We start from the raw sequence: 24,173 nt of genomic DNA on the forward strand, positions 1-24,173 counted from the left end.
AGGAAAACTGCTTCTTACAATTCTGATGAGGTCTGAAATTTTTACAGTAGTCCCTGTTGTCAGTACTTTCCCATTGCCTAACCCTTGTAAGATCATTACGCGCTGCACATTAAGCACACCAACATTAGATGGCTTCCTGCTAAGCGCACACACTGTTTTAGATCCTATTCTGAACCAACTCTCCCCAGGCAATGTCTTAGACACTTACTTCTCAGGTTATTCAAATTAGATCTAATAAAAGATGTAAGTATAAGAATTTAAATTCAATATCCATGTCACTGCACTGCAGACACTTAATTTCTAGTTATCTGTTTCTGATTTAACAAGTTTACTAAGTAGATATTCTATACTTATACAAAATATATAATAGATGCAAGGAATTCTGCTGCATTACCTAAGCTTGATTTTACACACCGTTCTCCACTAAAATGCTCTGTAAATACGCAATACATGCATCAGTCCCACACCTACCTTTCAATTAAAGGAATATACCATTAATATTAAGAAAAACTAAATGCAATTTTCAGTGAAATGACAACACTGCTGATTAAATCAGGCAAAAAGTACACCCTAGACATCAGTTAAGCACTACAGCCAAGAAAAGTGTGGCATGTGTTATTGTGGTAGCACATCTGAATGTCCACTTAAAAGCACAGATGCAGAACTCATGGTATAAACATCAAAACTTTCACCAACTAAAATATTTTATTTAGCTCAACCTCTAAGCAGTCAAGTGTTGCATTAACACTGCACTGTAGTCCATAAATCACTACCAATCTGGCAATGACTTCATATATAGAATGACATTAAGTATAATTGACAATACTTTAAGTATCATATGTTGTTGATATGCTTTCACATCAAATTTTGAATAACTAACAATTAATCCTTATATAGCGTACACTGACATACACAGCATGAATAAGCTTAGGACCCCAAGGTAATGGGTCATATCACTGAGTGCAACTGCAGATTTTTAAAGGTGTCACACACGTTTATCCTGTTTCAGGTTAAATACACTGACAGGTGCAAGAGGCATAAGCTTTAGCAGTCATTAATGTAATGGAAACATCCACTAGTGTACTAGTTAAAAAAATAATCACTAGTACACTTCTTTGGGTATTGGGGATTCATATTCTCACTGATCTTCCCAATGTGGCTCAGTAGTTTCAACAATGCAGATGGATTATATGGGAAAAGATTTCTTCTCTGCAACCTAGAAATAGCTTTTTGCAGTTCTTCCAAACATTTTGTTGACTTGTAAAACATTATTCTTACTGGAATGATGTCATCCGAGGACGCCATGCAAGTCAAACAGGATGAGTTATTAGATCCCTTTTGTTTCAGCGGCAACATTTCAGACTTGTGTGTGTTCCATTTATCATCTGTGTAGGTGCATCCAGTTTCCCTTATCCTCGTCTTGCTCTCATTATTTAAAGGCACCTGCTTTGTGTTTACCAAGCACTCTTTTCCATCTGATTCTAATTCAGAGTCATCTGAGCTGTCATAATTAACAAGGCTTTGAAGAGAACCCAGCAGAGATGTACTATCAGTGCATATCAATGAGTTAGACTGGTTAGACTCTGCAACTTCATTATCACCTTGCTCTGTTGTAAACACAAAGTAATTGTGAGAAGCCAAAGATACCGAAGTCTGTGGTTCTTGTTCACAACAAGCATTTTGCAAACTCTCATCAGTCATATAGCTTTGTTTTTCTTGATGAAGTGGCTTGACAGAAGAAATTGATTGAAAAGTGCCATGTTTGGTATCAAAAAGGTTACAGACATCCACAAACTGTTGCCAGTCTTTTCTAAGAAGCTTTAGGTACCTTACCAAGTACTCCAGAAAGCAAGTTTCTGATGAAATCAAAAAATCTAGTAGTACTGTGGAATCAAATGCAATCTTTTCTAGAAAAAATAAGAAGATACAGTGAGGATTATATCCACTTGCATGCGTAAGGCAGTTCCAGGTTTCCTCCCCTTTTTGGCTTAAGGTATCAGCAGCATCATGCCATAACCTGAAAAGTAAGTCATAAAATTGATTTAATTCAATGGAAGTTTACAGTTTGATAAAAAACAGGTATGTCCAGAAAATGGAATTGATCTTTTTTGATTTTGCCAAAAAGTAAAAAGAAAAAAAGAAGTTTTGATGTTAGAATGAAGGCAAGTGGAGGTAGATCAGACAATTTAGGAAGCCAAAGCACTTAAACCAGGACTTCTTAAATAGCACTCCTCCTTAGGAAACATTCTGGAATAAACAAAGATGCTTACAATACATTAATTGTTGTTTTAGTATTTTTGTAAAGCTGAACACAGACTAACTTTCAGGATGCCAAGCACATTGGAAAAAAGCAGCCCACTTTTATTTAGGTGTCTAAGAAGAACTGTGTTTACCTAAGATACTACTTGCCATATCTTCATATTTGAAGCTTGAGGGACCTTTTATATATTAGCATAATATTTTATCTAATTTAAACAACAATGAAGCAGTGAACGTGCAGGACAAATTCATGAAGAACACAGTTCAGCTATTAGCAGTAACAATTTTACCAACTAGCTTGTCCAATCCTTAAAGGGCTACTTTGACAGAAGTCCCAGAATTCTTGAAGTTTAATTATAATATCACATTCTTTCCAAACTCTCAGTGTTGAAAGAAAACAGTCTTGCCTTTTATCTATGCCTAACCACTATTTTAGATTGTTAAGTCAATTATTCTGAATTACAGGATATGATAAAGTATTTAATAGGAAACACTTGCACAACTCCCTCATTTCAATCCAAAAAAAACTTATTCAAATTATCAGCAAAGTTAACTGCTCTCATGCCACACAATATTACATTGTCCTGAGGTCAGCGTTGTTTGGTTTTTTTTTTTAATTATTAAAAATATTTTTTCTTCATGCAAAAGTAATCAATGGAAAAGTTATGTATATCATAACCACCTCACTAAATTACAATTTTTCATAGTTCTGTCAAATAAAAGCACACTAACCTATCAAATTTTAAATAAATGAGTAATAAAGCTTTAGCAGCTTCCCACATATCATCATCTTGCTCTATAAAAATCAAGGAGAGCCATTCACAGTGATGTACAACTGGGTGAGACTGTGGGGAAGACTTCAGATGACTCCTCCAGAATATCAACAGCTGGGACATGGAGCTCTGAAAGTATCCTGAAAGAAAGAAGTAACCATGAATTTTGATATATATTTTTTGTTACTAAACAACATCCAATTTTTATTTTTTGAGTTAATAGCGCATCGCAGTTCATGAATGTATTTATCATTCCTTAGCTCAACTGATTTAACACAGCATCAAATTTTATTAATTCTTGCTTCTCGGTACCAGATAAATCAAGAAATATTTTGCAGAAAACCATAAGCAGTTATCTGACCTTAAATTCAACATGAATGGCTAATTGTATCAATTTTAATTGCCAATGTTAACAATTGTAAGTAACCTGCAGAAAATTAATTTACTCAGGTACAGGACTCCTCCCCCTTCTCCCCCACAATACCGATAAAACTTAAGGACACAATTTATTCCTCTAACAGCATTAATTTCCTTGGAGTTCAAGGAAGAATAATCAGAGGTGACCTAAAAAGTTTTAGGTACAATAGGGTGAATCCTCTCACACCAAAGCTTGCAGGCTAATGAATAAAATTATACCTCCAAAAATTTGTACATATCAGGAAACCCACAAAAATGTGACTATACCTACACAGCTGGGATTTGTACTTTCCTTTAGCAACCCAATTAGGTAGCTTCACTGGTACACCACAAACTGAAGAAAGGCGAATTGCAATCAAGTCAGTGCCATGATCCAATAAGAGCACTTTGCTGAGATTTCATCTCAGGTACTTCTCCACACATGATATAATAATATAACTGTAATGTTTTGATAGGACTGAAGCTAACACACCCCCCATCCCCCAGTGCGATTCACTGTAGAAATTCACTGCAGTGATCTGTAGCTGATGGGAATAAATTGTCATTTCTACAATAAAACAAAGTAAGAACACTGTAGTATAGACATATTCTTTATAAAATGAGTTCTTCATAGACGATGAATGTTTTCATACATATAGGCTTGGGATAAAGGTACCTTCATGAGAGGATTAATGTAAGCAGCATTTTTCCTGCAAATCTGTTTTTCCCCTCCCTCTAAACTCTGCATTCCTGGGTGGGAAGAGCACCTCAAAAATTTAAGCCATTTTAGAGCACTAGCTTACTCTTAAAAATAACTTTGTATTCATGTGACACACAGATTCTTTCCCTTAAGTCAAGAAACTTGTCTCTTCAATACTAACGACATACAGTAGCATGGTACCAGGTAGCAGTTTTTCATGTAACACAGCATACGTTCAATGTTTAGAAAACAGAAAAGATATAATGGCATATATCTTTACCCCACAGGCACTCCTTAAGTAAAAACTCTAATTCTGTTGGACATACACTATGGCTTGAAGAGCACAGTTGCATCATTTATATAAAACAGTGATTACCGCTTTTGAAAAATTTCCTGCAACATGGGAATCAATTTTACTTACCACATCATTATGTGGTTTTCCTTAATATTGGACTTTAAGATTTGCTTTTCCTCTTAGTAAATAATAGGAACAGAAGATAATCTTTGTTACTAATAGTTACTATTCAGACTGAAATTCTTCCCTATAAATCAAAGCTATCTGGAAATTACTCTCAAAACTGAAATAAATTAAAGTTAAGCCACTGTAATTCATGTTAATAAAAAAAAAGATAAGATCAACCAGGTACCCGGAAGGGAAGTTAGCATATTAAAGCATTTTGGTGCTTGTTTTAACCACTTAATTTAATGTCACCAGAATAGAAGCACCATCCCTTTCAACTTGAAATTCCTCTTGACAGTTGAGGTATTTGAATCTAATTAGAGAACTCATTTTTGTGTCATGAATCTAGAAAAGAAAGGAGAATTTTTTCTTTGAGAAAATTTTCCCAAAGACATCTAATAGACTTAACCTACATTTTTCCTATTCACTTGTTCTTAGACAATCTCAGTCTCTATACATTTTTCAGAAGGTGGATCATAAGTAAAATATTCTCTACAAATACTTATAAAACTCTAATCTAAGAATACAACTGGCATCACAAATAAAACATCTTCCAAAATCCGGAAAAAGTGACAGAAGCTATCTTACAGAAGTCCGTAGCTCTTTTGCACAGTCAGATGAATTAAAAATTGATTTTATGCTTGCTATATAATGTAGACATATAAAAAGTAAAATAACATTAACATCTAGAACTTGTATTAAAATGCCTCAATATATTTAAAATACTGTAAACTTTTGGGCTTGTTCAAAAATAAACAAATAATTTTTTACTTTTTGCCACATCATCAATCGGCTGACATAAGGAACACACATTTTCACTTGTATTTGCCTAGAAACACTGCTTCAGAACCGCCTCTCCACTTCTGCCATGAAGCCTGTAATCCAGGGACAGCAAGCTGCTTTGATCATAGGATTTGCGCATCCATGTTCACATGGTTTAGCATCAGCAGATGTGCATCATGTGCCTCTCAGAGGTAAAGAGGCAAGTGGGAAGATGGGATTCCAGGAGTGTCTCTCAAGCAAAAAGCCTCACCCCAACACTTCATTACAGCATAGGAGAAGACTACTAACTAGCTACCAGTGTGACACAGCAATGCATTCTCTTCCATCAGGAATGCAAGTTACACAGCATTCCCATGCCATCCCACTACCTGCCTTGTGGCATAGCCCTAGCACAAGAGCCAGATCTGTTCTACTAATAATCCAATTCATCTGTTCAATAGAATAAACATACTCACGTAAGCAGGTATGAGAAGTATGCCTTACACCTACTAATTCAGAGGACTAGACCTGTAAATCAGGGTGAAGAACACAACCACTATACTCTGCCAAGTCACATAATTTTCCTGTCTCTAACTTTCTAGCTTCATTATTTTTACCTTTTCTACTACCACTGTTTTTGCCCTATTACATTACTTGTCTGACAGTAATGCCTAGTACCTTCAACCAAGACAAGTACATAACACTACTAAAGTTCTACCTGCACGTTAGAAAACAGGAAAGTGTTACCTGCAGTACCTTTTAGTTCCCCACCCCGAATAGGGTAGGTACTTGTGCTATGGGCTCTCTTCTTTTCCAAACAGAGAAGAGCCTGGTGTTCATAATCTGGCTCAACTATTTCAGATATTAACACATGTTCATAACAGGAAAAGTTTCCAATCCCAAATGTAGCTGTTTCAAGCCCCCCATATTGCACGGCTAGAGAGAGGATAAAATGCAAAGAGACAACTACTTAGGCAAGACACAGTGATAGCAGATTTCCTGGGTGGGTCTTCTTGTCCCTCCCTCCCACCACCACTAATCCAGCTGAATTCTATTTACAGTCTTAATGAGCTATGACTACAAAATCTGAAAGCTTTAGAACTCTTGCTCCTTAATGAACAAAACTAAAAGAGACTATTACCTTTGTTTTCAGGTTCTGTAGCAGAGTTCTGAAACTTGAATTCCAGTGCTTTAAGCACAACCAGACTTAAGGCTCTAAGAACAGTTTGGTCAGAACCACCTTGAGTATCACCCCCAGGAGCAGCTTCGCTGCCTCCAAAGTAGCTGACCTTTTCACTGAGCGGGATCTGATTAAGCCAAGTCAAATTCACAACCTGCAGAACAGCATCACTCAGTGCAAGCATATCCTCACATAAAGATGGGTTTTGTAAGAGCAGTGATCCACTTCTGGCATCTTCTCTAGACTTGTAAAGGACACATTTTTTAAGGAGCATAATGAACTTCTTCTTGATTAAATAGTGAATTGATGAGCTAATGAGGTTCAGGACATAAGAAACTTTCAAAAATAATACTCTCTGGCATCTGAGTGGTAGTTCCAATTCAATTCTGGAAGCCAGAAGTGCTTCAAGCAGATCTATAAAACTGATCAAATTGTTTGCAGCTTCAGAATACGGTGAAGTATAGTGGTGACTGTCAAAATGATGGAACAGAATGGAATTATAAAATCCTTCAAGCACAGCATCAAGAGGAACCAACAACTTCTTCAAAATACCTACAGCAACAAGAAGAACATTACGGAGTTGGAGTGTAATACAGTCAGCTAAATCAACAAGTAAGCAGAAGACAGGTGGCTGTGACTATTCTCAGTTTTTAAGCATGTTTAAACCACTACATTTTTAACAGTACTTTGTCACCCATTTTATAACGAAAAAAATAGTGGTTTTTAGACAGGCTAGATGTAACCTAGATGAGATTACAAGTAACATTCCTCCCCCTAGTGGGCACACGTGTATCGATACCATCATAACATTGCTACAATACCTGCTTTGGGTAAAACTTTATCTTTCAGTATGACCTTGATAACAGTTGCAAGAGTCCACAGACATTCTGCCACCTGGGTATTCACAGGGAATCCTGAGAGAGTCTTCAAACTAAAGGTGAGCCAGGTGACATTTAATGCGTTCTAAGAAAATTAGTTCAAAAAAACAATCACGTATGCTTTACAATTGCTATGCAAATTAAACCATAATACAATGATTTAAAATTGTACATTTAAAAGACTCAAATGTAGGCATAGACAAAACACAGGTAGAAACAATATATCTGTCCAGAGCCTTTTAAGTACATAGACCTGTATTTACAAACGTGAAATCACATACACATGCAATAGAAGTTATCTGTATTGTCCAGAAAGGGAAAACCAAACCTCCTAATGCCATGTACTATAGACAGACAATACCTGAATTCATAATACCCAGACAACTTTGCAAGAAATATTACAAACATATTTCATGCTCAGAGATGCTACCATGGAGGCTACAATATACAGCAAGTAAAAGAAAAACAACAACTCGAGTAACTGGAATATTGAAAGAAGTAAATACAGAAAAGCATTTGATTAACTTTCAATAGGTTATTACCTATTTTTATCTACTGCATCACCTAACAGATATCACATAACTGGAAAAATATTGATAGTGTAGATTATTGAGTTTTTGAAACACTTGTCTTACAACCTTAAAGAAAATATTTCTTGTCATCTAGACACATTTTACCTTTAAACAGTTTCATAAAACTCCAGATTTTTATATAGAAAGACATTCCACCTCTCATTACAAACTTCCGTTGCACATCTATCTCCTTTCTCTCTATACCCCTCCAAACACACTTGAAATACTCTTTTGGAATATTTATTACATGTTTTTCCTATCCATCACTTACAACCAAAAGCCCCGTAAGACATCACATAGTATTGTCTTGTGCAACCTTCACATTGTTCCTGACACTGGAGCTAAACCAACTTCAACAAAACAGCGTGGCATTTTGAGGGGACTAACAGTCTGTATGCTGAACCATCAGCAGACTGGAGATGTGCCTTTCAGAAGGCTGGATGGAGCAGAGTAGACGCGCAGGCAACAGATGGAGGAAAGGAGCAGTTCTGATCTTACTCTGTGAGTCTACTTAGGAGATTAACCTCTTTGGAAATACTTTTAGATTTTACAGTAGTCATATAGTGACTGCTTTTGTGACGTATAAACACTATAAAAGGTTGTCTCTGGAGTTAAATAGAACAACTTGAAGGCACATACTCAAAAAGTCATTTTTTTAAGCTGTGAAAAGTTACGCCATACTTACCTCTTCCTTCAGCTGGAAATACACTAGAGATGCTAAACTTTTTGAAGCCATGTGAGATAACAGCCGATCATAACTACCAAGCAGACAAATCTGTAGACACATAGAAAGAAAAAGTATCTAAGGCATGTTCCTTTTTTTTTCCACACCCCTCCTTTTGCAAAAATCTTTCAGAAGTTTATAAAAGCTTACCAATTTTGAGTCAATTTTTGCCTCCTTCAGAAGAAGGACAAAGATTTCACTGTACTTCTGTCTCATATTGAATTCAATTTCCTGGGACTCTGCTTTAGCAACCATCATCTTGATCAAGGTTAATTGAAGCAGCATCACTTCTCGTGGACAGAATGAGGGGTTCATGTTTGCAAAGCTATTTGATATATCATCTGTTGTAGGGACAACCGCATCTGACATATCAGTGTCCTGATGGCTCCTAATACCACCATTAGTAGACAGCAGATGCATCCCATTACACGATTCATCTCTTTCTAGTGACTGCTCAATACACAGATTAAGTAAAGAGGTATAATGATGGCTTTCCTTTGCTAGTGGAATGCCTACCAGTACGTCCTTATACATCTGCTGCAGAAGAGAGATCTTCATTATGAGAACATTCAATATTCCAGAAAATGCTGTATATTTTCACTGATTATCCACGGCCACTGCAAATCAGGTTCCAAGTTATTTTTATCCAGCAAGAGAAATAGAAGGTCTATCAGGCATTTCTCTTCTAAGTTACCTAGAAATAAATATTTTGCTGTTACTGAACTTAACAGGGTAACTACAAAGATACAAAAGAATAACACACATTTTTAGAGTTCATACTACCATTATTTAACTTATTTTTAAAATATAAATTCACTGTTTAAAAACAGCAAGAGTCATAGCTGCCCAAAACTGTCCCAGTGAGACATTCAAATGATACAAGAATGGATACGTGGTGAAGAAGTTTACACTTCCAGTATTACACTACTGACACCAACATTGACTTGCTGGAACTAACAAAACCAAAGATAATTATTACTAGGGACTACTTATGAAAGATATGAGAACTTGGATCAAATCTTTCTCTATGTTGCTAAAACTTCGTTTCTTTTCTGACAGATTCCTCCAAAAACAGGGACAAAATTTCAATTGAAAATTTGCACCTGAACTGGCAATGTTTATTGCTCCACTACACTAAGGCTGGGTATGCCAACACCTCCCCCCAAAAAAAAAACTGAAACCAAAGGCGAAGTCTCCTCTTCGGCTGCGCATAGGCTCAAGGTGAGTAGTGTGAACATACAGGAGGGGAGAACTGGAGAATTTAGTAATGAGGAACAAAGAATTCCCTTATGTCTACATGTGCAGAACTCTTGTTCTGAGCATCTAAATCTTGAAACCCAAAATAGGTTTTCAGACAATGCAAAGGACAAACAATGCCACAGGGCTGGTCTCAAGGGCCCAGTGACTAAGAAGTTTAAAATTAAAAAATACTTAAAAACCACAGTGTAAAACTTAAGAGCCAATGAAAATACTTAACCATATTCGGGAAAGGTACAAAAAACCCCAAACTTTATCACAAAGTCAATGGAACATATCTTCCAATCACAACACTGGAATATTCACTACAGCTTAAAAAGAATTGAAATCTCTCTTTAAAGTATGAGCACCTAAGTACCCACAATTTTCTAACCACTGTGTAAATGGCTAGACATATAACCTATCTCCCCAGAAAACAAAAAGGATATATTTAAGAACATCAGGGTTTCTTTTTAATCTATATTAAGACTGATGCTAATCTGTAACATTTATCTTTTTAGGACAGTTTTAACATGTTCTCTAACCAGAATCCTTCAAAAATGAATTCATTACCTTTATCTACTGCAAAGTTAGGAGTGGGGCTTATGTTGTTTATAGGAATTTTCTTTTTGCATGTTTGTTGGATTCCCATCTTTTAAGTCTGGCATAATCAACCAGGTAGACTCCTGAAGCCACCTGTCTATAGTCGGCTTTTATTTAATGCTACATTTCCCCTTTCTTACCAAAGGAAGAACCCAGCTGGTAAGACATTCTAAATGTTGTCCCATCTACGTATCAATTACACCTGCATTTATCATCACACCAAATATTTTAAATTATTATTGCTTTGTAGCAGAATATTAGAAAACAATGAAACTATAGAATTTAGTATATGAGACTTTTTTTTTTACTTTCTAATCTTCAGAAGTTTTTAAAACACTGTAAAACATTGATAATTACACCTTCATTTTTATAATTTTATTTTTTAACTGCAACTGAAGTATGCATTGACAAAATGGTTTCCCAAAGCTGCAAAGGACTAGGAATAGACCAAGATATGCTACCCAGACTCCTCACTTCTTCTACCATTAGGCAGTATTTAGAAGATAGTTTAAAATTAGACAATAAGAAGTTGCCTACCAGGAATGATCTACCCTTCAATCTGGTATGGTATTTTTAAAGACATATTCAGCAATGGCTGACCTGACAACTCCAAAATGTTCCTCATCTGACAGAACCAAGAACCCTTCTCTCATCCTTTCCCCATAATCCACATTTTAGATGTTAAGAATGAATCTGATACTTCAGACAGTAATTTTCTTCTTCATTTGCAGAATCTATTTGGAATTCTACTTCAGGTGGAAATTTATGACCTGAAACCTTGTAAAATTTCTTCAGAAATCACTCTGAATATTTTATATAGCTATTGTTCCTATCTTTGAGTTTCATTTCTTCCTAAATGAACCCCTAATAAAGTAAAATTATCTCAATGCATTTACTTCTGTGTTCCAAGATCAACTTGAATTATCATCCTACATGGTAAATGAACAGATCTCTCCTGGGCAAATTCATATGATATAGCAAGGTTGTTAAGGCAGATGAGATTCAGAACTCCTCTAGGACATGCACTATGAGATTTTACCTTCACCACGTGATACTGGTTACGCTTTCCCCGATTCTACCATAATACATTTATATTACACCATTAATTAGAAGAACACTTTATAAAAACATCTATAAGATATGTCTCACTCACATATGACAACGGTTCATGAATAGAAATCTTTAAAGGAAGTTAAATGAGGGGGCTTATTTTGAAGACAAGTACTTCAAAGAGGGGGAAAATGTCAGACAATCACTAAATTTGTTTCAGACATGGTAAGAGAGCACAGTGAAAAGCTCAAAGCTGAAGAATAAAGAAAAGCAATCACAGTCACACACAGGAAATGACAAACTCCAACGCTTACTTGTATTATTTATTTGAGTTATTCATGACAGCACCTAAAACCAATTAAGGTAATGCCTCACAGTGCCAGACTCCTGCATAAAGAGTATGAAACAGTTTTAAAAGCATTATCCATAGACTGATCAGGCAAAAGACAGAAAGGAAAGCTATACAGAAAAACCCACAAATAAATATTTTGCTATACATTATTTTCATGACTTCTTTAGTTAGGCTTTAATAGCAAAACTAAAGTCACATGGAGCTGCAAACAGAATGAGAGAAAAAACTCCACAGAAAAGGAAACAAAGAACTGGAGATTGCAGCTGAAGCCTGTAAGGTTTAAGGACCATCAGAAACAAAGCAAGGGAAGTTTAAGTGGCTGGGAACGCCTCCAGAATACCCTAAATTGGAATTATAAAATATGTATATTTCTCCTGGGTGGGATATTTAATTTAGCACAAAGTCATAGAAAGCACTGATTTACCTGGACCAACATTGCACAAGTAGCAACTGGGAGAAAACAAACTATCAAAAAAACCCTATTTTCTTTAAAAAATTAAATCAGATAAAGCAAAATGAAACCACAGGCCACAACTGTTGGGTATGAGTCTGAAGGTTCTAGATCTCATTACAACGCAATGGTTGAATCAGTCAAGAAATAAAATATACCTTGGACTACTTGCAATGACTTCGTAGGCTCATTTCTCAATAAATATGCTTCTGCTTAATGACGAAACACCGTAAAAGCCTCTAAAATAATGTAATTTCCTTCCAAAGATTGCAAATAACCTCTGCTGCGAGCTATCCAATCCCTGAATGTTAACTTTGATACCTAAACGTGCCCGATGCCTGATCTGCTCTTCTGTGAGCATCTTTAGCCACCAGAGATAGGACTAGACAGACCCAATCTGACCTCACTGGCTCCTCTCACACCGGCGCTTCAGAAATGACAGCACTAGGTTAGTGGCAGGAAGACCTCGCTAAAAGCCACCCTCCAGCCCGACCAGGAGCCGGGGCGAGAGCATAACCACCGCCCCACAACAGTCGGCGCAAGTATCGCCCGGGAACGGCGAGGAAAGGCCCAGCACAGTGCTGCCTCCGCCAGGTAAGAGAGGGGCCTGCAGGCCCTCCTCCATACGTCCCTCCAGAAGGCCCGTCAGCCTCCACAACGCCGGCCTGACGGCTAGCAGAGGCCTTCTGCCCCGCCGCTCCCCTCAGCGCCGCCTCCACCCCTCAACCGGGGCAGCTCCCCACTCCTTCACCCACCCAGGCCCGCTCCGAGCTCTCTCAACCCGCCTAAACCCCTTGGCGGCCCTTCGCCTGCCCGCCAACCCCCCTCAACCCGCCCCGAGCCCCCTCAGGCCGGCTCCTTGTCAGAGCTCACCTCCCCGTCAGCCCGCCCCGAGCCCCCTCAGGCCGCTCGAGCCCCGTCAAAGCCCAGCTCCCCGCCAGAGCCCCCTCAACCCTCCCCGAGCACCCTAAGAGCCCGGCTCCCCCTCAGGCCGCCCAGAGCTCCCCTCAGGCCGCCACGGCCCAAGCCCCGCCCCTTCCCCCCCTAAGGCGCGCGACCACCCCCTCCAGGCCCCGCCCCACCTGGAAGCCCGCGGCCCCGCTTAGTCACCTCGAGCCGCCGCGCTCACAGGCCCGGCCCCGCCCCCCCCCCCCGCTGCTAGGCGACCGCTGCTAGGCAACCGCCGCGACTCACCCGCCCCCGGGAGACAGGACGCCGTAAGGCACAACTCACCTCCGTCCAAACGCCGGCAGCCGCCGCAACCACCCCCCGCCTCCCCTGTCGCAAAGCCCTCCCCCTTCCCCTGAGCCTTTACGGCAAGTGGGAGGGGACATGGGCGGAGCCGCCGTCAGCCCGGCGCCCAATCAGCATTGGCGGCGGCCGGCGGTTGGGGGCGGGCCCAGCGCGGCGGCAGGCGATTGGCGGCGGCGGGGGTCAGTCCCTGCCCGCTGACCCCGCGGAGCCAGCCTGGGGGGGTGGGGGGGGCGGCTCGGTGCAAAGTGTCCCCACACGGCCCGGCCCCCTCCCGCCGCCGGCCCCGCCGCTCCCCCCGCCCTGCCGCCGCCGCCAGCGCGGGGGGCGGCAGCGCATGGGTGAGCGCCGGGAACCCCCACACGCCCCCCCGCCGGCGGCAGACAGGTAACGGCCGCGGAGCCCCGTCTGCCCCCGGGCTCCCTCACGGGAAGGGGAGGGCGGGGGGAGGCGCGACCCCATGGCCCGCCGCGGGGCCTCCCCTCGCCGCTGCCCGTCGGCCCCCCTGGCCCGGCTCGCCGCCGGCCTGCTCCGTCCCGCTCCCCCTCGGCGGGCTGCGAGGGGGCTCCCCCCCATCGGGAGGGGGTGCTGCCCCCCCCCCCCCCGCCGGCTCGGCTTTCCTTCCCCCAGAGCCGGCGGGGGGCGGGCTCCGGGCCACCCCGGCCGGCGCCGGGCCCGCTGCCGGCGGAGTCGGGGGCTCCCCGGGCGGTGGGTGAGGACCCTGGGGCCGCTCCGGAGCGCTTCCCCGACCCCCGGCGGCGCCCGGGCTTGGCTTCCACGCCGCCGGGCCTGGAAACTCTGCGCCGGGGCTCGGCCGGCTGTTGTGTGGTGTGTGTGTCGGGGTGTGTGTGTGTGTCAGCGCTTGACGGTCCCTGAAGCACGAACTCCTGCACGGGAGTGATTTTGATTTCCCAGCAGCTCTGCTTTCTGGGTTACTTCCTGTCCCATCCTTTGGTACTTATCTTTTACTTCGGTTCCCTCAGGAGCTGCCTTGACAGGGCAGCGGTCCTGCCGTTATTGCCCTCCCAAACTCTTTAGTATCCTGAGAGAGCACCCTTCTTTGCCAGTTAAGATCCCGATTTAGGTAAATAACCCTTTCCTTCCTAATTTTTGAAGGCTCTTCCTATTTTGACCCACTATTGCTTTGGTATTAACCATTTTTGTTCTCCATTACTCTCTTTTATGACAGTGTGTGGCTCAGTTCTACTTTTATTTTTCAGGTTTAAGCTGCCTTAAAGGAGAATTAAAAATTGTAGCTCCAAAGAACAAAGTAAGACTGAAGAGAGAAAACGGCACTCAAAAAAACCCCAGAAAGGTGATAATTCATGTAGACTCTCAGAATCATCCTAGACACGTGGTTTGGATGCGACCGAGGCCTCTTGTGTTTTTGATGGATTTGAATAGGTAGCATTAGATTTCTTTGTTCTCTTAAAACCTACTTGCTATTGAGCTTTAAAAGTTTGAAAGCTCTGAAGCCCATATGAAGTATGGTTCCTCTTCTTGTAATGATTTGTCATTTTCTAAATTTAATCTGCAAACATTATTTTGATTATGAATTGCTACTTAATGGTGTTTTGTGCCTCCTCATCTCAGGAAGGTCACTTAAAGTTACTTCACTCCCAGTAGTTAAAAGGGTCTTTTATTAAAGCCTTTTCACAAATTTAAGGGTGCAACACTGGATTTATTTCTGTTCTTATTCTAAAATCTATATATGAGTAGGTCATGGTAATTGCATTGTATTAGTTTAGTCGTACCTAACTTTTGCGTGGGTGTTTGTATTATAACGGAGCTGCAAAAATTGAAATTCATTTCATTGGATGGTGTTTGTTTTCAAGTACGTACTTTTTGGGTTGAGATCACAGAAGGAGATAATGCTGTTAGGTGCTTAAGGGAAAAAATTAAAGGAGTCATCAAAACTGAATCCTGCTGGTAGGAGGAAGGTTTGGTTTCAGGGGGAGAGCAGTTCGTAGGGAGAATTGCTTGTTTTACGTGGTAAGATGAAGAGATGCATTCTAGAAGGAGAGAGAGTGGGGCGGTGAATGATGTCAGTTCGCCTTTTTCTGCATCCTACTGTTTGTGTGCTCCAAATAATGGAGTTTCTGCGCATTCTTTTAATGCAAAGTCTGTCTTGAATCCATTCTAATATTTTAAAAATGTAGATGAGTTTATGTTATTTTGGCAAATATATCCTCTATGTAGGTCCCTCTGGTCTTTGTCACGTTATCAGAGATGTCATTGACTGCATCAGAATGTTTTTTATTGTCAGCAATAAATTACTTTTTAGCATTAGTTGCAGGGGAAAGAGCAGTACCTGTTGCCAACAGTCTTGTCAAGGGTGGATCATTTTTCTAATATAGGTGTCCTTCGCGTATGATAAAAAGTGTCTGCTATGCATCAAGGATTAAATAGGAAATCCCCCAGTAACCCAAGTGCAACAAATTCTGAGATGCATTTTGGAAGTACAGGGAAGAAATATTCCATGTTATTTTGATGGCATACTGCAAAGCCACGAGTAATAGTGGAACATGCCCAGTGTGATTGCAGGAGGGATTTTTATGCTAATAGGTGAGACGGATGCACATTTGTACAAATTTACCAGTACAGTTATGACACACTTGTGTCATCCAAAGTTGGTTTATTACAACACTTTCTTTACAACCCATCCGGTGCATCTAATATCAGGGCTTGCGTTAATGTAGCTACAAACAGGACACCTCTTGGTGCTGATAAGTCATAAGATCTTTGGGATTTATTAACGGAAGGAAATGTAAATTTTCATTAGATTTGTGAAACTCTTTCCTAATGTGAAATGCCAGTGCAGCAAAGTTTGATTCAGATACAGAGACTGGAATTGAGTTCGCAGGAATCGGGGAATTAGCTTCTGGCAGAAATTTGCACATGGTCAAAACAAGGGAGAGAGATAAATGATACGCTGAAGTCCTGCTCTTGATCTCTGGAAGAAATGCAGCATATTGCAAGTATAGCTAGCCCCTTAGATAAAGTTTCACATCCATTTTTTTTTTTAATCTTCAGGCTATATACTCATTTGGGGTTTTTTTTGCCTTGTTGTGAATTCTAAATCCTTAAAGGAAACGTTCTGTCTGAGAGGTTGTTTTTCATTGTTCCAGCATTTGCTTACAGAATGATACTATCGCAGTGAAAAACTTGCTTTATCCACTGAAGTCATCCAATGAATTTTGTCCACTTGGATTCTTTTAGGCTATGTTAAAAAGAAATACAGAGCAAATACAAGTCTTCCAGAGATTGTTGAATGAATTAAACTCCGTAAGTGGCGCTCGTTTTGTTGATCAGCTGTGCTACGAGCTACGACTGAAGTAGCTGTTTTAATGTGGTTTGAACTATCCATTGCTTTCTGCTTCTGTCATTCTATGAGATATTGGTGTTTGGATTCTTTAGTGACATCGAGTCGTGTTAAAATACATAAATCTCATGCATTAACACTTGCTATGAATTATTACTTACTTCTAAGGCTGAGCTTTCATTCGACTTTTACTGGTTAAAGCTTAGAAACAGCAGCTCTGTAAGTCAGAAGAGAGATTGTGTTTTATGCTTGGTACAAGAGGATCTCCAAGCACGCTGCAGAGCACACGCTCCCTGCAGGTTGTCAGCGCACATGTTGAGGGAGGAGAGTTGAGGCTGTGCGAACCTGATGCGGCACTCTCTACTGAAAGAGATCCGTAAGGCCTTGCTTTAGCACTAGCATTGAGGTCCTTGATTTGGAAGGATTTGCAGTATTTTCTTCACTGGACTCTGCTTGTGCCTAAGGTTGCCAGCGCACAGGTGGGAATTTTGAGGATGGTTAATAGCTGATGCGTTACCAGTGCTTGCTGAAGGTGAGGTCTCTTCTTTTGCTCTCCAGTTTGAGCTGGGTGATTTCACCAATTCTCCACCAGGCCCAAAAGTCAGCCCTTACTATCTCTCTGTGAAATGGATAATGGTAAAATGATACCTCTGTACTTCAGTTTCAGCCACCTGCAGAATGTAACAACACAACAGCTGCTTATTAGTATATAACACCACCACTCAGCATCATGCAGTGCTATAAACACCTGAAGTTGGAGGACTTTTAGATTAACTCTCTTAGTTATTTTAAATTTAGTACGTCCAAGCTATAAGATGGCGTTACAGAAGCTCTGACGAAAAATGTGTAACTTCTAATGACCACTTATGAAGAGTGAAGGCTTCTTTCCTTTGAAGTAGCAGTTCCTCTGCAATGTTTTGGATTCATGCGCTGTTAACTCATTGCTTTCAGACCCAGCAATTCGCATGTGTTGCTTGGTGATTTTCATCTCAGCCACTTGGATACCTCGCTTGATGTCTGTCTGGGATGTAGCGCAGAACATCTAGCAGAAAATGTATTCAGGATTATAAGGCTCTGTGAAATTTTAATATTTCACATGTTATTTGCAAACTTTACCATTGTGATATGAGAACACAAATAACAGTGATTGTTTGCCTGACTCCCCTCTCTGAAGAGCTGCTGAAATAGGAAGCTGAGCAACATATGAAGACGACAGTCGCATTTCATTTCTTTGTCAAACACATATTGACCATTTTTAAAATGCCATTTGAGTGAGAACACATTTAGCTTGTTGGAGTTTTGAAATGGGTGGGAGAAGTGGGTTGTGAGAATAATGCATGCTAATGTGATTGTCCTTATTCCACAGGGCTTTTTATTTTGGTTTTGTTTATTTGATTTTAATGTCTTGTAATAGTTCAACTACAGCAACTAGGATCTACGCTGATTAGGTCTATGCTAGATATTAAATGCTGTGTGTAATGGTACACTTTCCTTGTTGTATAGGGTTAGGCTAACATCTGTAAATCACGGTCCTTATTCTGCTCTTGGATGTGTAATCTTACAGTTCAGGAATCAGGTCTATCTATTAGCTCATCTGAATGAGCAAAATACTGTATTATGAGGTTTGGCTTTTAGAACCAACCTTGAACTTTCTTTAAAGTAAATATATACATATGTCGGAATTAATTTTCCACATGGTGTTTGCAGTGACTTTAATGAAGTGACACATTGATGTAGAAAAGTCTAAGATCTCTTTGACAACATGAGACATTATCAATAGATAATGAAGTGTTTGGCTTTTTTATTTAGTGTGCTACTTCTGCTACAATTATTAGTATTTTAAGCAAACTTCGTTAAGTCATTGAGTGAGTGAGCTTTACTTTCACTAAATATGACTTCTTTTTATTAAAGTTGCAGATCTTACTCTTGCCATATGCAGCTAATTTTCCTTTGGGGGGAAAAAAGCTTGTTACTTTTTTAGTGGAGCAATCTGTTACCTTGTCTGTAGTCTGTGAAGTCAGTGCAATTCTAATTTGCATCAGCTAATAAAAAATGTGTGGGTTTTAAAGTGAAAATCATGCAAAAATAAAAAAAAAAGGTGAACTAACGACTGATCGTCTATGCAAAGAAACAAGGCTAGAAATGTGATCAAATTAGGTCATGGCAGTGCAATTTTGTGCAGGGCTGTGAGCGTATCTGCAGACCTTGTATGTTTTATCTTGGGAAGCAAAGCTCTTGGAAAATGTGCATAAGAGGGATGAAAAGAGCTTTTTTTCATCCTCCTCTTCTGAGCTATCATGAGGAAAGCAAGATTTTATGTTGCATTAAGTGACAGAAATTTTAACTCAAGCTAAAAGCTGCACAGTTCATATAATTGTTCAGGTGCAACACATTTGCAGGAGAAACAAGTCACTGTTGGTTTTGTGTGATCTGCTATGTGATGAAGTAATTGATGCTTTTATTATTTATTTTATTATTGCAGCGCTCACACGTGATAAAAGGGTCCTGTCACAAGAAGTTTGCAGCCAAAGTGAACGAAAGGTCAGATAGACAGAGGTGTACAAAGAATTAATGAAATAACATTGATTAGTATGAGCTCTGTGAGAAATGGTCAGATGTTGGGACTGATCCTGTTAACTGCAGGTCACAAGGAAGGAGGATAAGGAGGGCTAGTCTGAAGAAGGAAACTGAATAGAGGTTGTAACTGGAGTTCAGCAAACTTTGATACTGAAAGGACAGTTTTTTATATATGAAGGAAAGAGGGGAGGTTTTTGAGGTGGTGATATTGCTTGTATTATGTTTGTGGAATGCAGTGTGTGTTAGCCTGACTTGTTGTGTGAGGGAGACATGACTGTCTGGTGATGCCAGAAGCCCAGTTGAAGGACACAGAAATCAATGTTCTATGTTGTGAGGTTTTATTCTTTAGATAGGGAAGCAGAGACGGGATGGAGATTAAACAAAACAAAAAAAAAAAAAAAAAAAAAAAAAAAAACCAAACACCAACACCCAAACCAAAAACACCACAAAAATGGGTTGGGAGAAACTAAATGGATCTTGAAGTTTTTTCCTGGCATCTGGCTCCTGCAGGGAGATATTGAGCAGTCAGGCAGAAATACCTACTGTAACCTTTGCATCCATTCTTGTTCCACGGCAGGAGCAGATACGCGTAGTCCTTAGAGAAGAGTTTAGACTGTTCCTTCAAGGTTTACTCCAGAAATACAATTGCATCTCTCGTTTCTCTTGTTTGTTATAAAATACTCTCTGTAGCCTTTTCCTCATCTGGCAGAAGCAAACTCTCTCCACCCCAACCTCTGGAGGACTGTCTGATAATGAAAGAAAACACACTTCAGGGCCTTTTCTGGCATTACTGCATTACAATGTAGCATTCTAGCACAGGTACAAAGCAAAAATAAGTAAACTTCTCACTTTTACTCTTTGCAACTAAGAAATTTTTATTTATTTTTTGTTTTAAGGGGTAGCAGGTTTTGACACGCATGGGCACACGTGATTATGAGTAGTGAAGACAATGAAGAGTGGCACATCCATCAAAGAGTAACAAGGTAATTCAGGAATACATTGTATTTATCCCATTGTACTTGCAAAATCAATTAAGTAGCTGCTGTTGTCCTCCATTTTCGCGGCACTATATAATCACTACAACCGAGAATGTAAAGGTACTTTTTTCCCTCCCCTCTGCTTCATTTCATTTTTTCACTTGCATGGAGAAAGCCAATATGTAGCTATCAAAATGCATACTGTGTTCTGAATGAGATTGATTACAGTTGCAAAACATTAAATATTAAATGCCAAATGGCTAATGACTTCCAGTAGTCCTCCCTTCCTTCTCCAAAGATTGATGCTGTAAATGGGGATTTGCGAAGAGGAATTTTAAATGATCTATGGAGCAAAAGTGAAAATGTTTTCAAAGCTGGTGTGTACCTGGAACTATCCTGAAACCTTTATTGTTACAGTTCAGTATTCTTGTAATTTGAATTTCATTGCTTGCCGTAGGGGTGAGATAGAAGAGTAGATATTTACAGAAACTGTGCAAGTCATAAAAGGAGCTGCTTATGCCTGACTTTTGTCTTTTGCTTTGTATGTTTTAGTACTTATGTACTTTAGTACTAGCTAATTTGAATATGCTCTGCTAGTCACATGCAACATATGGGGCCAGTGCCAACTTTTTATAATGCTGCATTACAAATATACCCACCAGCTGAAAAGTGTGATATAAAGCACTTTGCTTTTTCTTAACCAACTGTCTTCATAGTTACTTGCAGGGGGGATACTGCTGTCCCGTTAAATGAGAAATCCCATTTCTCTTCATCTGTTTAATCATCCTGTCTTCCTGTAGCATTTTGAGCAACTAGTTTGACCTTAATTTTCAGATTTTCGGGATCACATCAGATCTTGCAAGTATTAGCCCTTTACAAGAAGGGAATGTAAAAATGGCAGTAGAAAGTTTTTTTATATTAACTTTTGATTAAATATTCTCAGTTTGAGAGAAAAGTTTTCATATCTTGTTTTTGTACACATTCAGAAAGTAGGGCTAAAGGGGCACACTGATTTTATTTATTTATTTATTTATTTTATTTTTTTTAAGGATTTTCCCCTGGCTCATACTTACTATCAGTCAGCTTCTACTATCAGCTTTCCAAAGAAAGACTTTGTTCATGTAGTTGGAATTTCATTAACAGTATTATTAGTGGTGTGATCCAGAACGAAGTCAAGTTCACCGTCTTATAGGTGAGCGTGTTGCAAAGTGCTAATTGGAGTTTAGAAAAGAGCTTAGCAAAAGCTTATTAGAGTCAATAGAAATACTTCCATTGTCATCAGATTAACCAAGTTTGATTTTGGAATATGCTGCAAAAGCTGAACTATTGAGTTAGCAGTTGCCAGTTTGTAAATCCCCTTTTCTTCCAGTGTCAGATAATAGAGTTCATACTATAAAACAAAACAAAGCCAGTACTTAAGCCACGTATAACCTATTGAGCTAAAAAGTCTTCTTTCATAACCCTATGCTGAAATAGTGATTGTTGCCATACATGGTAAATTGAAGCATTTATAAATGTCAAAGACAGGCATTTGCTGTATGGAATTTCCATATTTGCAATGTAAGTAGGGTCATTGTAGCTACCTGTTAATTTTGAGTTTACATCTGTCCAAGAAGCAGATAAATAACTTCTTTGCAATGGGCACAACTAGGGTATAGAAGAACGAATATGCCTTTACCTAGAAAGATGGCAATGAGTGATGTTTTGGCTTTTGTCTGTGTGTATATCTGGATTACAGGAAAACAAGCGCCCGGTGGGATATAGGGAGTTGATTGCAGTGTCTTTTGAATGACCTATGAATCATGAGGATCTGGAAATCCTTATGATATTTACATAAAAGAAGGTTTAGGTGGTGATGTGGCTTGACATCCTAATAAAACAAGGTTGCTGTAAATTTTGAGTTTTGTTTAAAATTCATTTTTGTCTTTAGAACTTTTCCTTGTACTTTAATCTTGATTAACTTTACAGAAGTCTAAATACATTTTTCTTTCTCCTTTTTATCTTCTAGTTCTGTGTTAATATCCACTGCAACAGTTTTTGAATATTTTCTGAGATTCCTATTGTTGAGCATTGCCTTTCTAATAGCCTGCTTTTATTCTCTTTCTTCTGATATTCCTTTCCATTCTAGGAATGCCTGTTAATGGGATATGATACACAACGTATGTGAAAATGTAAATGCTTAGCAGACTTTGTGTACTGTGGAAGAATCCCTAAATACCTGTATTTTTTTCTTGTCCCCAGCTAGGTAGCAAGTAGAACTGCAGATGAGTACTTTACAAACAGCGCATGGAGAAAGTACTTCTTTCTTTCCCAATGTGTGCTTGTATCTCGTCTCTTTTACAGTGGCTATTTTAGATAGCCTTTTGGCCCAGCTCTTTCATATCCTTGTAAATTACCTGTATCAAGGTAATTATAAATTTAATTGTTCTGGTATATCTTCTGATGGTATTTGACAGGGCTATATTAACTGCACTTACGTGTTTTCAGTCTCATATATTATCATCTTTGTGTTTGATTTTTGGAATGTAGAGGTTCTCTGCAGTCTTTAAGTACTAATAAAGAAGTCCACGAGCCAAAATACGGACAGTAGACTCTGATTTAAAAAACAAAAAAGGAAGGGAGAAAAAGGAATAAGAAAAGTAAAGTTTTCAGTTTGCGCATTAGTGTTACTAATATTCATGTGCAGTAGGTCACAGGAAAAGATTATATTAGTAAAATGAAAATATTTTCACTGAAGCTTAAAAGTGATATATTTCTAGGGAAAAAAAAAACAAAACACCACCATAGTTCAGTTGCTCCAGCAATTCAGTGCTGTTTCATTCAACAGTTTAGATCATCTGTTTAACCAGTATCTCTGGAGTTAGTGATACTAACCATGTTGTGATTTTTAAAAATACGTTGGGTTCTGGGGATTTTTCATTTTGCTTATTGCTCAGATGCTTTAATTGTGGACTGTTGTTTGATCCTGTCATTTCTGAAGAAAATGTTTGCTATTTATAATTTGTAAGTGTCCCTTTCTTTTGCAGTTCAGTGATGTGAACCATGTACTGTGATTTTGCTAGCAACAGTGAGAGCGTTTGGTTTTTTTTATCCTATGTATAAGATGACTTTGCTCTGCATACAGAGAGTAAATCGTAGTATTGTTTTTCATTAGAATCATAAAATCATTTTGGTTGGAAGAGACCTTTAAGATCATAAAGTCCAACCATTAACTTAGCGCTGCCAAGTTACCACTAAACCATGTCCCTCAGCACTACATCTACGTGTCTATTAAATACCTCCAGGGATGGCGGGTCAACTGCTTCCCTGGGCAGCCTGTTCCAAGGCTTGACAACCCTTTCAGTGAAAAAATTTTTCCCAATATCCAACCTAAACCTCCCCTGGTGCAACTTGAGGCCATTTCCTCTTGTCCTATCTGCTGTTCCTTGGGAGAAGAGACCAACCCCGCCGGCTACCCCCTCCTTTCAGGGAGCTGTAGAGAGCGAGAAGGTCTCCCCTCAGCCTCCTTTTCTCCAGGCTGAACATCCCCAGCTCCCTCAGCCGCTCCTCACCAGACTTGTGCTCCAGGCCCCTCACCAGCCCCATTGCCCTTCTCTGGACACGCTCCAGCATCTCGATGTCCCTCCTGGAGTGAGGGGCCCAAAACTGGC

General features: G+C 39.6%; 2 protein-coding genes across 5 annotated transcripts in view; one reads left to right on the top strand and one right to left on the bottom strand.

Moving 5' to 3' along the window:
• Positions 1 to 559: 559 nt before the first annotated feature.
• LINS1 (lines homolog 1) lies at positions 560 to 13,204 on the bottom strand. Of its 2 annotated transcripts, XM_063345561.1 has the most exons (9): positions 12,555 to 13,204; positions 11,908 to 11,980; positions 8,855 to 9,398; positions 8,666 to 8,755; positions 7,352 to 7,493; positions 6,492 to 7,082; positions 6,107 to 6,286; positions 2,992 to 3,172; positions 560 to 2,017 (listed from the first exon to the last, which is right to left on the bottom strand). In XM_063345561.1, the coding sequence occupies exons 3-9, from the start codon at positions 9,260 to 9,262 to the stop codon at positions 1,084 to 1,086; spliced, it is 2,526 nt and encodes an 841-aa protein (XP_063201631.1). In that variant the 5' UTR covers positions 9,263 to 9,398; positions 11,908 to 11,980; positions 12,555 to 13,204; the 3' UTR covers positions 560 to 1,083. The 2 variants fall into 2 exon arrangements, with proteins under 2 accessions (XP_063201631.1, XP_063201632.1); XM_063345562.1 differs by lacking the exons at positions 6,107 to 6,286; positions 11,908 to 11,980.
• Positions 13,205 to 13,798: 594 nt separating this feature from the next.
• ASB7 (ankyrin repeat and SOCS box containing 7) overlaps positions 13,799 to 24,173 on the top strand; it is a 30,478-nt gene continuing 20,103 nt past the window's right edge. The window contains exons 1-3 of one of the 3 annotated variants that reach the window (XR_010072598.1): positions 13,799 to 14,034; positions 14,868 to 15,051; positions 20,443 to 20,529. The gene's annotated coding sequence lies outside the window, so the exon portion shown is untranslated. The remainder of the gene's footprint in view (positions 14,035 to 14,867; positions 15,052 to 20,442; positions 20,530 to 24,173) is intronic. The other 2 variants (XM_063346888.1, XM_063346889.1) reach the window with 2 other exon arrangements.

This window comes from Chroicocephalus ridibundus, chromosome 9 (assembly GCF_963924245.1).
Source record: "Chroicocephalus ridibundus chromosome 9, bChrRid1.1, whole genome shotgun sequence".
Lineage (NCBI taxonomy): Eukaryota > Metazoa > Chordata > Aves > Charadriiformes > Laridae > Chroicocephalus > Chroicocephalus ridibundus.

Coding starts and splice junctions, on each gene's coding strand:
- LINS1 (XM_063345561.1), bottom strand. CDS start 9,262: ATGAAGATCTCTCTTCTGCAGCAGATGTATAAGGACGTACTGGTAGGC. Junction 3,173..6,106: donor TCGGGGTGGGGAACTAAAAG/GTACTGCAGGTA, acceptor TCTTTCTTTCAG/GATACTTTCAGAGCTCCATG. Junction 2,018..2,991: donor ATTTATTTAAAATTTGATAG/GTTAGTGTGCTT, acceptor CTTACTTTTCAG/GTTATGGCATGATGCTGCTG.